Source organism: Saccostrea cucullata, unplaced genomic scaffold (genome assembly GCF_032062105.1).
Source record: "Saccostrea cucullata isolate Sc308-1 unplaced genomic scaffold, CSIRO_AGI_Scuc_v1 ctg1862, whole genome shotgun sequence".
NCBI lineage: Eukaryota > Metazoa > Mollusca > Bivalvia > Ostreida > Ostreidae > Saccostrea > Saccostrea cuccullata.
Genome location: NW_026919279.1, coordinates 110,141 through 124,541, shown reverse-complemented (window position 1 = coordinate 124,541; position 14,401 = coordinate 110,141). Strand labels below are relative to the sequence as shown.

The 14,401-nt window shown below is 32.9% G+C and overlaps 1 protein-coding gene across 3 annotated transcripts; it reads right to left on the bottom strand.

Moving 5' to 3' along the window:
- Positions 1-1,223: 1,223 nt before the first annotated feature.
- LOC134228825 (hemicentin-1-like) lies at positions 1,224-7,899 on the bottom strand. 3 transcript variants are annotated; one of them, XM_062710530.1, is made up of 11 exons: positions 7,651-7,899; positions 6,990-7,259; positions 6,642-6,911; positions 3,975-4,244; positions 3,299-3,559; positions 2,697-2,990; positions 2,247-2,552; positions 1,994-2,095; positions 1,808-1,844; positions 1,618-1,712; positions 1,224-1,530 (listed from the first exon to the last, which is right to left on the bottom strand). In XM_062710530.1, the coding sequence occupies exons 1-11, from the start codon at positions 7,895-7,897 to the stop codon at positions 1,355-1,357; spliced, it is 2,328 nt and encodes a 775-aa protein (XP_062566514.1). In that variant the 5' UTR covers positions 7,898-7,899; the 3' UTR covers positions 1,224-1,354. The 3 variants fall into 3 exon arrangements, with proteins under 3 accessions (XP_062566514.1, XP_062566520.1, XP_062566525.1); XM_062710536.1 differs by having other exon boundaries at positions 1,823-1,844; XM_062710541.1 differs by lacking the exon at positions 3,975-4,244.
- Between the last annotated feature and the right edge of the window lie 6,502 nt (positions 7,900-14,401).

Below are 14,401 nucleotides of genomic sequence, written 5' to 3'. Positions count from 1 at the left end.
TTGCGCGCATACGCATGCACGTGCGTGCGCGTGAAATGAGTGAATTGACTGATATACTTAATATAGCTATTACTTTTACATTTTTTGATGAAATGATTTGAAACTCATTATATAAAGATATATTAATACTGTAGATAATGTGACACTGTCAAATTAGCACGAACTCACGCGCATGCACGTGCACTTCGCTCTGATTGGCTGAAACAAAAAGCTCAATATCTTTTCTGTTTTTTGACGAAATGCTATGAAATTTAAAATATACGTATACTTTAGTATGTCCTACAATTTGATATATAACGATTGTCATGTAAACGCGCGCATGCACGTGCGCTGCAATCTGATTGGCTTAAACTTTCAATGACTATAACTCCCTTGTTTTTCAACCAAACAGTATGGGATTTTGAACATAGACAGACATAATGGACTACTACAAGGAGGTATGGTCGACATGCACTTGCGTGCACGTGTGCTTTGCTGTGATTGGCTGAAACAAAAATCGCAATATCTTTTTTTAATTTTTGACGAAATGCTTTGAAATTTTAAACATAGTCATGCATTAGGATGTCCTACAATATGATATATAACAGTTGTCGTGAAAACATGCGCATGCACGTGCGCTGCAATCTGATTTGCTTAAACTTTAAATAGCTATAACTCCCTTGGTTTTCAACCAAACAGGATAGGATTTGGAACATAGATAGATGACATGAACTTCTACAAGAAGGTATGGTCACCATGCTTATGTATGCACGTGCGTGCACGTGAAATGGGTAAAATCAAAAATACACTTGAATGAGCGTTTTTTTATATACTTTTGAATTAAATACTTTAATATTTAGCATATTTAAATATATAGATTGTGTAGACAATATGATATGGTCAGTACGCACATGCATTCACATGCGCAAGTGTGCAATGATAAAATTTGAATGAACATGGTACACTTTTGGGTAAAAGTTGTTAAAGTCTCAAATGCATAGAGTTTGTCTTATTTAATTACAAGGAATATGATTATAAAAGGGAGTTGGGGAGCGTTTGGGGAACATCTGTAACGGTCCCCGTTACAATTAGCACTAGTTAAATTACAAATGCTTTGCAAAAGTAATTGATTAAATTGTAAATTACAGATTTTACATTATTTGTTATGAAAAAATTTCATAATCTATGTGAATAAATATACAGAACACCATTCACTTATATTCAGTCTTTAAAATTCATCTCATGATCTGTGCTAAAAATGACGATATACAACAATCAATCACAGCATCTATTTCTTAAAATATTAAAATTATAAACATGACAGTAAGGATAAAAAAAGATGCAATTGTTTTTTTAAATATATTACAGAGAAATATTAAGTAATCGGTTTCGGTAACTTCTGGGGCTTTGGTTTTATCTCTGGTTTTAATTTGTCTTTCGAGGACTTAACTAGACTTGTGTTTTCGTAAATCCTTTCTACGACTTGGTCTTTTTGTTGAGGTTCTGAAGAGTACAAATTATTGATTGATAATTCTGACGGCCATTCTGTATCTTAAAAAAATAGAAAAAAAAACGTTAATTGGATATTTCAAAGGTTTAAAAATAAATCTAAGAGATTATTCAATTTAGTTTACATACCAGGATTTCCATTCTCTCTGTTTTGATACGTGTATTTTTCATACAAGTTGATGTCTTCGGTTTTTCCCTTTTCAATTGCATCATATGGTCCTGACCTGAAAGGAAGACTGGTTTTAAGTTTTAATGTGCCCAAAAATTACAAAATTTTAATTTAAATTATATGAAAACATTTGTTAACTAAAAAACTCACTTGAAAATTACGAACCTTGCTTTCTTGGCTTTTCTCTCTACAAAAAAAACCCATTTTGTATAAATAAAAAATATTTTCCCTTCTTGTTCTTAAAGTATTTTAGCAAGTTTCCTACTTGTCAAAAACTAATCAAATAAATGAAATACAAGTACTTCAACCTTAAAATATTTGAATTGTCCGTGATACCTTGAAAGTAATTATAAGACACAAAGGCCAATGCTACAATGCTCAGAGCTAGCAAGATTCCCAGGACAGTTCCAGTAGCGACGCTTGCAGTCCACGTTTCCTCTAGAATTGACAAAAAGTAATTCGTATTTATGTTTAGAGGTAAAATGCTACAATTTAACAACTGAATAAAGTGATTTTTTTTAAATTATTAATCGAAAATTTACTCTTTTTCATGTGCAAGTATTAATTTAAAGAACTGGATGATGATAACCATTTTTAGTTTCCGTGGTGCAGTCGACAACCGATGACAGAGAGACGCCATATCTATTAATGGAGGCCACTCTAAAGAAGTACTTTGTATTGTCTTGTAGACCGGAAACTGTGACATGTAAGAGTTCTTGTTCAATTCTTTCAGGTGTGAGGCCTGAGCCGTTGAAAAAGGCTACACTGTCAGGTTTTGTCGAGTATTGAACAAGTGAATTTTGAGCCTCGTAACCAAAGTAAGAGGACTGCCAAGTAATGTAAGCTTTTCTGTTTCCACAAGAAACAAATACTTGATCTGTTTTTAAAGGTTTGCCTAAAAAACAAGATTAGTTATGGAGTTTGACATACACTATAGTTTGAAAGTGACCATGTTCTTTCAAAACATCTCTTAAATTGATTTATGATGCGTTTCTTCAGTTTTTTTTTTAAACCTTACTTAATGTAAATATTAATTTACTTTCAGGGTGAACATTAATATCTAGTATTCTTGTTCCGTATGCGTTTGAAACGATCATTTTATATGTCCCATGATCCTTTGGCTGAATATTTGACTTGCGCAGTTTGATGCGGTAGATGTTCGTTGTAATGGTGGATATACTGAGACTGATGTTCGTATTCGGAGCACCATTTGGGAGGGTCAGTGTGTAGTTGGGCTGTGGATACGATAAGATGGTGACCTGGCCGTCCATGTATTTGTTGTTTCCTATTGAAATGAAAACCGAACTTCCAGAGGAATTTAAACGCGGTGAACCTACAATTAAAAAACAAGCTAATTTAGAGAATTCGTGTCCCCCGCTTAGGAAAAAGACTAGATCCGCGCATTCTCTTCTTTTTTCCTAAGCGACCGGGTACATACATTCTCTGAATTAGCTCGTTTTTCGTGTATGCACATTATATACTTACACAGATGTTAAGTTCTTGAATATCTTGACCAATGTATTTATCAGGATTCGGGATATATAGCAAGCAAGCAGAAGATTTTGAACATTATCTATCACTGAAACTTGTATAAATCACTAGATTGGTCTCAATTTCATTAAAAGCACTATTAGTACGTACAGTAGACGTAGAGGTATACGGTTGTTGAGGCGTTATTTTGGATCCCGTTGCTAGCAACTACCCTGAATTGCACCGTATCAGTACACTGAGCCGAGGATATGGTGTAAGTTGAAACCCCACTGGCGGACCCCTGGGTATAAAGTAGATCACTGCCCCTGAACCATGACACTCTAGAGGGCGGGTTACTGGTCACCGTGGCGGTCATGCTGGCCTGTTGTCCCTCAGAGACCGTCACTGTCCCTCCAGTAAGAGTAGGTCCATCTATAGAGAATAAATATTGTCTTCAGTGCAAATGTAGATGATTTATAGAAATTTTGATTATTCAGTGATTGAAGAGAAAACCTTAAAACTGCCAGCTTGGACCACTTTTCATTTTTTTAGATTAAGGATATACTTCTCTTATATGGAAAATTCAGTGTTCATAATCAATAGTTTCAGCAAAACTAATATTTTTTGAAGTAAAACAAGGTTTAATTTTTATATTTAAAGAAAATCTTTAAAATCATATACATATATAAATGCATTGATTTTTCATAAGTTTATTTCATATTTTGCTGCATACTTTTTTTTTACACCTGAAAAAATCAAATAGCAAGGTAATTTCGGCAATCGAATGAAATTTTCTTATGAAAAGAGTGATATTCAAGGTTAAGAAGGATAAATAAATTATACGTACACAAAACATCCACAAAGAATGATTTTTCTCCTCTGCCATTTCGTCCAATATTATACGAATTTTCTGCGACACAGTAATAGCTTCCTTTTTGACTTCTCCTAATGCTATTCAACACAAGTGTAGAACCGGACTGTTGGACGCTGGAACTTCCTGATTTGGTCCAGAAGATATTTGTTGAAGATGGATTTCCTTTAGTGACGTTGCACTGCACTGTAACGTTGTCATGTTCCACTCGTCTTATGTCAGAGATATCGGATACCAAAGGAGGATCTAAATGACGTGTAATCGAATAAAATCGAATGGCTTTTAGTTCTTCAAGCAAATAACATGATTGAATCAATAACTTTGATCAGTTTTATTTCAGAAGATACCACTTTGAAAGAAAAAAACCCCGCAAAAATTCTGATTTTTTTTTTATGCATTAGAAATGGGAAATAAACAAGAGGCCCATGGGCTAACCTGAGTAATTTTGGGATGCCTTTCTTTGCCAGATTTCCCCCTTGTAATACCAATTATGGCCCCGCCCTAAACCCCCACCCCCACTCCAGCTCATGATTTTAATTATTAACAATCTATAATACCCAAGGATGCTTCCACAAAAGTTTCAGCTTTTCTGGCCCCATGGTTCTTGAGAAAAAGATTTTAAAGGCAGAGATGTTTTACCGGGTGGTAAATTCCAGGTGAGGGAGGAGCTTATTTTGTACAGGTGTGAATGCCTGGGGGGCTAGCAGTCTACCTGTGGCCATCTGTCTCCTAATCTTTATACACAGGAAGTGATTTAATACACAGTGAAATACCCAGATGCCAAACTTTACCTGTGTTGGGGATTTGCGACAATTTTAAAATTAGTAATAAAAAGGTTTATCAATTATATATTGATTTATTTTTTACTGTTTGAAAACATCCCTTCCCATAAAAGAAATTATTTTGATATCATACCATAAATTCAAAAACAACGATCGTTTTAAATGTTAGTGTTTGTGTTTTAATTAAAAAAAAAACAACTTCTGTAACATCCAAATTAGTCTTAATTCATTCATCCCCAGGATCCCATCTAAAATTAATATCAGAAGTTTTATGTACCAAAGGTGAATTAAAAAAAAATACATATTATATTATTATAATCCTTTCAAATACTAAAGGTATATTTTATACTACTTTATTTTATAATTCTTATACACGTATTATAAAGATAAATATTTTCATAGTAATACAGTTTCTCTATACATGTACCATGTTCAGTAAACATCAAATGATCATGAATTAATTTGAAGGTCCCCACGAGTCCCAAACAAGGTGTACAGGGTATACACAGGGACCAGTAAGTAAATGTCAATCAAGTTCCAGCATCCAATGATGGACCTTCACGTACTTGATTGACAGGGCTACCCAGACCAGGTATTTTTGAAGGCGCCAAGGCGGTGCTTAAAATCTCTGCCTTTAAAGATTTTTCCTACATATTTCAATGTAAAACTTGGATTCCCTGTTGCGCCCTGCCCCCGGGGCCATGGTTTTAACAATTTAGATTCTACACTAACCCAGGATGCTTCCAAATAACTTTTAACTTTTTCTGGCCCATTGTTTCTGGAAATGACATTTAAAGACTTTTCCTATAAATTTCAATGTAAAACTTGGATTCCCTATTGTGGCCCCGCACTACCCCCCGGGGGTTATGATTTTAACAATTTAGATTTCTACACTTTCCCAGGATTCTTCCACATAATTTTCAGTTTTTCTGGTCCAGTGGTTCTTGAGAAGATTTTTTAATGACCCCACCCTATTTTTTTCTTTTCCTGCTTATCTCCTCTTGTAAGGGGACTTTACTAGGGCTGTCACGGTTAACCGAAAACTCGGTTAACCGCTCCGAAATGGCATTCGGTTCGGTTTGAGTCAGGTTTTCCGGAATTCGGTTCGGTTTTTTTTATCTTTTATATAATACTAATTTTCTTGCAACACGCGTTGTGATTGGTTGTTTATTTCAATGAAGGGTTCTTTAACCAATGAAAATACAGGTAACATCGAAGACATTTAAACATGGCATACACATGTGGAAGGAAAAACAAATCACAAGTGTGGGAATACTTCACGTTTTGAATGTTTCAAATGTTTGAAACAAGATAACTCTAGTCAATAACTATATTTATTTTATTTTAAACAAGAAGTTTATTACTTTGTTATTTTTTGTTACATTTAACAACTTGTTCTGTTGAATAAAATGGATAGATATTTGTGTCAGCAAAATAGTACTTTCAACAATGACCTTAATCCTTATTATCCTTTGATATATATAAAGTTGTTTTATTTAAATTCTCAAAATGAAAACCGAACCGAAAAAACCGAAAACCGAGAATTTATTTTCTGAACCGAACCGAACCGAGAAATGTCTGAACCGTGGCAGCCCTAGACTTTACCCTTTATTTAAACAATTTAAAATTCTCATCACCCGAGGATGTTTTGTACCAAGTTTGGCCCAGTGTTTCATGAGAAGAAGTTGAAAATGTGAAAAGTTTACAGACGAATGGACGGACCACGGACAATGGGTGATCAGAAAAGCTCACTTGAGCTTTCAGCTCAGGTGAGGTAAAAAAAAAATTCTTGACAATAAAAGACTGGCGCAGTATATCAAGATGACACGTGTCAGTTTTTTTTAAAAACATCATTACTCACACTGAACATCCACCACAAGTTGCTGAGAGTCGCTGCCTTTTGATCCAGACGAGTAAGTATTCTCTGCAGTACATATATAAGTTCCAGACTGATTCCTGTTTATACTGTACAGACGTAAATTAGCATCATTCAGCTGAAAATCACTGTCCCCCGATTTTTTCCAGTAAAAGAGTGTGGTCGATGGGTTTCCATTAGTTGCCGAACAGGTAACGTAAAGGCTGCTATATTCCACGGGATACTTAGTAGAAAATAGTGAAACTCTTGGAGGATCTGTAAAATATTTTGAAAAACCCCAAAAAGTTAATACAATTCAGATAATTTTTTAATAAATAATAAAATAGAACTTACATTCTACATCAATCGTGATGGACTGTTTATCACTCCCTCTTGCTCCACTGAAATAAGTGTTTTCAGCAGTGCATGTGTATGTTCCAGAATGTGATCTCGTTATGTTTGGAAAGCTCAATATTTTCCCATTTTTGAAGAATCCGTGACCTGATTTGTACCAGGATATCTTTGTGACTGGTCTGGGATTCCCTTCAGTGACGTTACAAACAACAGTAAGGTATTCCCCCTCCACTGGTTTTAAAGTAGAAGGTAGAGATATTCTGGGAGGGTCTGTAAAAATACATTTTTTTCTGGTTTTATAATTTTATTCCATCGAATATTAATTTACCTTGGTCTACCTTTACTTAGAAATTTGAGAACAACACATGCCATATATGAGAGAGTCGGACGAGAGAATTGTGCAAAACCTTACATGCCATTGTAGTCGTTCGTTTTTTTCGAGAAAAAATCAAAATAATATATACCTATATTAAAACAAACGGAATACTTTAATGAAACTTTGAAAACTTTCATGAACGATTTAGTCGAGTAAATAGATGATATATATGGAGATACATTAAATTGTATTTATCAAACATCACACATTTGTGCATTGTCCTAAACTGTACCCCCCCCCCCCCCCGCAAAAAAATCCTGTATTGAAACCTATTGTTTAACATACACTGCACATCTAGCTCCATTGTATTATTGGAAGTTCCTTTCCTTCCGCTACTGTAAGTGTTCTCTGCAAAACACACATATGTCCCCGAATCACTTCTTGAAACATTTGTTATAGTGAGATATTGTTGAGATTGTCTGAAGTATGGATCGTCCTTGGTCCAGTACACTGTTGTAGATGGTGGGTTTCCCTCGGTGAAGTTACACGAGACGGAAAAATAGTCACCCTCAATTACCTTCTGTTCTTCCATTGTGGACACATTTGGGGGATCTAAAATTAACGTTGATATTATAATATAATGCTTTTTGTTAAGTTTAAATATATGAAGTCTAGTTTCTTTTTACGCATATATTTATATTTTTGACTTTGCTGTAGTTGAACTTCTTAAATTTTCGTTGTTCACGAAGGTTTTAAGAATTCATGTATTTGAATATATAAAGAGCACTATTTCAACTCGTTGGAATAATCAAGTTCCTATTTTTTCCTCAAACTAAAAATATTGGCACATGTAAGGACGTTAAATATGGTAAATATGCACATTTCCTTTGTAAAAGAACGAGGGCGCTTTTGATTGGCATTCGACAGGAATCTGGGCGTACTTGAAAAGTAAAAATTTTTATCGATATGTCACATGAAATTTTAACTTTTTAAAAAAAAATTTATCAGGTCCCTTTGAACTGGGAAAAGAAAATAATTTCCCGATTGTGAGTTTTGCTTTGCTTAAAAATAACTTCGAACTTGGCTAGATCAGACATTTAGTACAAAACGGTACATTTTAAAACACGTTTTTCTAAAAAAAAATTTATCTATGGGTCTTCTCTCCATGATTTTGAAACCTTATTTGTGTGCATTTTAATTAAAAAAAAAACCAACATACATTTGTAGAAAATGGAGACAAGACCCAGAGACCAAAAAATGAACTTTTTTCCAAAAAATTCAATTCTGTAAATACGGTGCTTCTGTAGCGGTGATAGCTCAGTTATAAGGATTACCTGTTCAGTGCACTAGAAATGAAAAGTCTAGTTCGAGCCTCGCACGGGGCGTTATATTTTTTAATGCAAACATTCAGTTCTTTTGTCGGTTTCATTTTATGTACTGATTTATTAAAATGTTGAATTAGATACATTTTGGTTCAGTTGCACCGAGAGCGAAATCAATTCTAATATTCTGTTTGACTTAACGTTTTTGTGCATGTACACTTATCATATGCCTTTTATCTTCATATATTAATTACTTTTTTTTGTTAAGCAGTTTTATTTCCTAAGAAAAACGGCAAAAATGTTTCAATACACAAGGTATTTCAGACTAAATGAAAGAAAAAATCCTATGGCTGTGCTTGTAAAATCTGACCAGCTATCATGGTCGGCCAACTAAATCATGGACATTTAAAGGGGCTGGGGGTTGTGGCCATTTTCAGACTATTTTGACCTCTTTTAGAAGAAGAGCTCGATATAAAAATATACAAATATGTTCTAATTTTAAAACTAAAATGTATGAAATTTTTCTTTGTCAAATGATAGTTGACAGCTTAAGATATCATATCTGAAAAAAAAGTTAAATCTGGTGGTTAATTTGTTGACACCCCCCCCCCCAGCCTCCTTAAACTATAAATGGTTCGTACCAATGATCCCTGCAGATCACACACCAAATACGCCCATCTTCTTTATTAGCACAACTTACATGTACTTTCTGACTTACAAATTGCTTTACCATTAACTTTATGCCCACAGTTCGATTTTCTTTTTAAAATCGGGTTCAATGCCATCTGACGTTCTGGAACTTTCAATCAAGAGTGAGATCAGACATAAACGGAAAGGTTTTGCTCATTTTGTTTTATTAATCAGTAGCCACAATGTATGACTTTTATTTCACTTAAATAAAGATTTGAATGAATAATTCTTTAAAAATGTTTTAAGAAATTATTAACGCTTGCTTGTTGTCAGTTTCATTTGAAAATGTCTGTAACTTTGATCCGCAAACCGAACCACCACCACACTATCGTTTTTGCTATTTCGAGGCAGTTAACCCAAAATGAAAGTAATTTTTTTTTTTTTTTGCAAAAATTATTAATTTATAAGTAAAGATATTATGAGGAAAGTTTTCTATTAAATTAATAAGCTTCTTTGCTGCTTCCTTTTTTCGTAAATTTTAGCATCACTGTTTACTGATAGTTTGTTATTCTTTGCAATGGATGTATTCTGAGAGAGAGAAAGAGAGAGAGTGTGTGTGTGTGTGTACTTACATTCAACAACAAGAGTGATATTTTCCAAAGTAACACTCCTGTTTTCATTTCTTAGATAAAATACACCGGCATCAGATGTCTGGGTGTTTGTAAAACAAATGGATATTTTTACACTGCTCTCGTGGCAAGAAAAGGTTCTATTCCACCCTTTGTCATCTTTTAATATATTCTGATTATTACTTGATCTCAAGCAGAGCAGTGATTCTTCTCTCATTATTACTCTTTCTTCGTAGCTCATGGAAGGCTTCGAAAATGAAATGCAGGTATTGGATCCAATTTCAGAAGTAACGGTATTCTGGCATCCTGTGAAGTAAAAATTAACATTGAACAGTGGGACGGACAACTTCGGAATGGACATTTTTCCGAACTTGCGCACCCTTTTCCTTTAAAGCTATCATCTTAGGGTTTTTTTAAATGGTGGGGTTTTTATAATCAAATTGATTAATGAAAAAAAAATCAACATTTTCTGCTACTTTTTGAGATATTTGAGTTCAAAAAAAAAAATCCCATGGGGAAACATGAACTTAAAAATACCCCACAAAAAACCCCACAAAAACCCCATGGGATTTATTTTTCACCCCATGGGGTTAAATAACCCATATTATTTTTCGTCGGGTTTTTTAACCCACGTCTCACTAAAAATAAAATGTGGGGTTTATTATCCCATATTTTTTATGTGGGGTAAAAAAACCCACATTATTTCTCTTAATGCTTGTAATTATTAAGTAAGAATTATAAAATAAATATTGTTTGGAGTTGCAACATAGATTAAGTACAATACATGTACATTTTTTATCAACTTTGTAACAATTTAATTAATTAATTTTTTTTTCAAATTCATTGATATAGTATAATACATTTTATCACTGCATATGTAAATTAGACATGGCATAAGCATGATAAGAAGGGAATTAATTTTTTTTTTTTGGACTGACCCGTAAGTGAAAAAGTAAACAAATACGGATTAAAAGTTTGAAAGTTAATCTAATATTCCAAGTGGGGGAAAGAAATGAATATAAAAAAAGACATTGGAGGCGGTACAGGCAATTTTATCAGAAAAACAATGTAAGAAATAACGTGACTTTGTTTACGCTAGCGTAGCTCACAGGTTATTGTTTTCACTATTTTACTGATAAAACTGCCGACTCCTCAGTCCTGTGACCTGTTATTGAACACTGTTGTGAGTTGATCGTGAATCACATAGTTATGATAGTTGTTCTACTTACATGTAGTTTAGTTTAAGCTCTGCTGTTTGTAGCATAATGGACTTGATTCAAACAAAGACAAAAACTTCTCTACTTTTCAAAGAATGTTTTCGAAATTGATTGAAAGAGACCAGATCAAATCATAACTTGTGATACTTCTCTCTTTCCTTGATAATTCCTCATTTTGGCACCATTGTCACCCACATCTTTTTCTTTCCGTATGTATAAGTCTTACTCTAAGAAACATATGGGTGACTCTGACAAATAGCGTAAAATTCAAAGAATAAACTGTTAAATTTATCCGGAATTTGTTTTTCAGCTATACTGACAAAAGTTAAGTATATTATACTTATAGATGTTTATGCCCACTGGCCCTGATTTGGGAATAAATCCCATTATATCCCATTCTAAATAATCTGTAAATGTAGTAGCTTCTCAATCCTAAACCAGAAAAATGCTTTCTTTAAAGTGATTTAAAAAAACCAGTTCGTCTTCTTTCATCTCTTTTTTTATGATTTAAATTTATTAATTCATTTGAAAAAAGCTATAAAAGTGTTATATTGCATATAACATGCAAATAGGATCAATTATTACCTGATTATATGTTTGAATGATCATTACAATAATCATGACAAAGTACAGATTTTAAAATTCTGGTAATATTTTGATATATACCCCATGTATATTTATTAACTTTTAAAGCAATGTAAAAAAAAAAAAAAAAAAAAAAAAAAAAGGAAAAGGTCCATGGACCACATTGCTCACTGGAGCACTTTGGGTAGGAACTCAGTTTGGAAAGTTTGAAAAGTTTGGCCCCAATCTACCACTTAGGAAAAACATTTCTTAACCTTTTCCCCTCTGTTTTCACTGATATTGTGGCCCCACAATACCCCTTGGGATCATGATTTAACAATTCAACTAACAGATGGACAGATGACTACATACAAACTACAAACAATTGAATTTTAATGGTTTAATTAATTTCTTATATATTTAACAACAACTTAGCCACAACAATGAATACAACTGAAATGTCACTTTCATGTGGTCTTCTGCATCACTTCATTGTGTAGATTATTAGGGTCTAATGTGTACTGTAAGGACTTTTTTTTTACTGTGTAAACATGGTAAATGAATTTTTAATCATGGTAGCGTTTGGAAGGTGTTATGGAATAAAAATACCACACCAATCAAATTTACATGAAATAAAATGAAAGAAAAGACCTATAGCCCTCAAGGTTTCACCGGTCAGCATGATCAAGGACTCTAATAAATTCATACAATGAAACAGGTACGGACTGACTATATAAAATCTAATATTTATTTTTGAATATTAATTATGTCTATAAGGCAGCTATAAAGCTCCTCCATTTTTCAATAATTTATTTAAATTTTTAAAACTTATAGCCTTGAGTAGAAAACAGTCTCTCATTTCCTTAAATATTTCAAAAATATATATATAAACATATACTTTGATAAAGTTAGAATTACTAAATACAAGAAATTTATTCCAAATTGGCTAAATATCATTGAAAAAAAAGATATGGTCATTTAAAGACAGAGAATTTTTACCAGGTAGTATTTTTATTCCAGGTTATTCCAGGTGTGGGAGGGGCTAATTTTATACAGGTGTGAATACCTTGGAGCTAGCAGTCTACCTGAATGGATACACAGTGGAATACCCTAGGTGTCAAACTTTACCTGTGTTAGGGATAATTTTAAAATAAGTAGTAAAAAGGTTTCTCAAGTATTAAAATATTGGATTATTTTTTAAGGTTTAAAAACACCCCTATCCATAAAAAAAATATTATACCATACTATAAACTGCCTTTATGAGAACTCACCAGTGTATATGACTGAGGATTATCTTCCTAGGAAAATTTCAGTCCTTATTTTGCAATTTATAATTTTTGATTTAGAAAGTTCATGCTTTTACAAGAAAAATAAAACCATACTTGCCAAATTTCATTGAAAAGGAAAAACTTATGACCATTTAAGAGTCAATTAACACACTGGTACGATCGACTGAATATAACCTGGTGATGGATTCTCCCCATGTACATTTCAGTTTTCTTACAATTCATCATGTGAGATTTAGAAAGATTATGCCATTGCAAGAAAAATAAAACCATACTTGCCAAATTTCATTGAAAAATAAGAAAGTTAAATGGCCAGTTAAGAGAACACACCTGTACGATTGACTGAATATGACATGATGATGGATTCTACCCATGTAAATTTCAGTTCTTTTACAACTTATCTTGTAAGATTTAGAAAGTTTATGCCATTGCAAGAAAAATAAAACCATACTTGCCAAATATCATTGAATAATGAAAAAGTTATGGCCAGTTAAGAGAACACACTAGTACGATTGACTGCGTATAACATGATGATGGATTCTCCCTATATAAATTTATGTCCTCTTTCAGTTTTACAATTTATCATTTTAGATTAAGAAAGACCATACTTTTACAAGAAAAATAAAACCATACTTGCCAAATTTCATTGAAATATGAAAAAGTTATGGCCAGTTAAGAGAACACACTAGTACGATTGACTGTGTATAACCGGATGATGGATTCTCCCTATATAAAAATTTATGTTCTCTTTTAGTTTTACAATTTATCATTTAAGATTAAGAAAGACCATACTTTTACAAGAAAAATAAATCCATACTTGCCAAATTTCATTGAAAAATAAGAAAGTTATGGCCAGTTAAGAGAACACACTAGTACGACTGACTGTGTATAACATGATGATGGATTCTCCCTATATAAATTTATGTCCTCTTTCAGTTTTACAATTTATCATTTTAGATTAAGAAAGACCATACTTTTACGAGAAAAATAAAACCATACTTGCCAAATTTCATTGAAAAATAATAAAGTTATGGCCAGTTAAGAGAACACACTAGTACGATTGACTGAGTATAACATGATGATGGATTCTCCCTATGTAAATTTCAGTCCTCTTACAATTCATAATTTTAAGTCTCAATTCTGTTTTAAGTGGTTATAATCTGCACCAGTAAGAACATTTTAATAGAAAAGGTCATATTTTATATGTAGGCATTCACAAATTAATTTGATAAAATTAAAAAGAAATGTTGGAAAAGTATTCCATGAAGATACAGTAATCTGTTTTATAAGAAATATATGAAGAAGTTGAATAATACATGTATGAATTCTTATTTATGAAAATAAGTTGCAACTGATTTTGAATGAGCAAACCATGCAGCCTTATGTCAGAGACATAAATAACAGTTATTATGTCTCTGCTTACATCCAAGTATTTGGAAATTTATCAA

Coding starts and splice junctions, on each gene's coding strand:
- LOC134228825 (XM_062710530.1), bottom strand. CDS start 7,897: ATGGAAGAACAGAAGGTAATTGAGGGTGACTATTTTTCCGTCTCGTGT. Junction 4,245..6,641: donor ACTTGTGGTGGATGTTCAGT/GTGAGTAATGAT, acceptor CACGTCATTTAG/ATCCTCCTTTGGTATCCGAT. Junction 2,991..3,298: donor CGTATACCTCTACGTCTACT/GTACGTACTAAT, acceptor TTTTAATTGTAG/GTTCACCGCGTTTAAATTCC.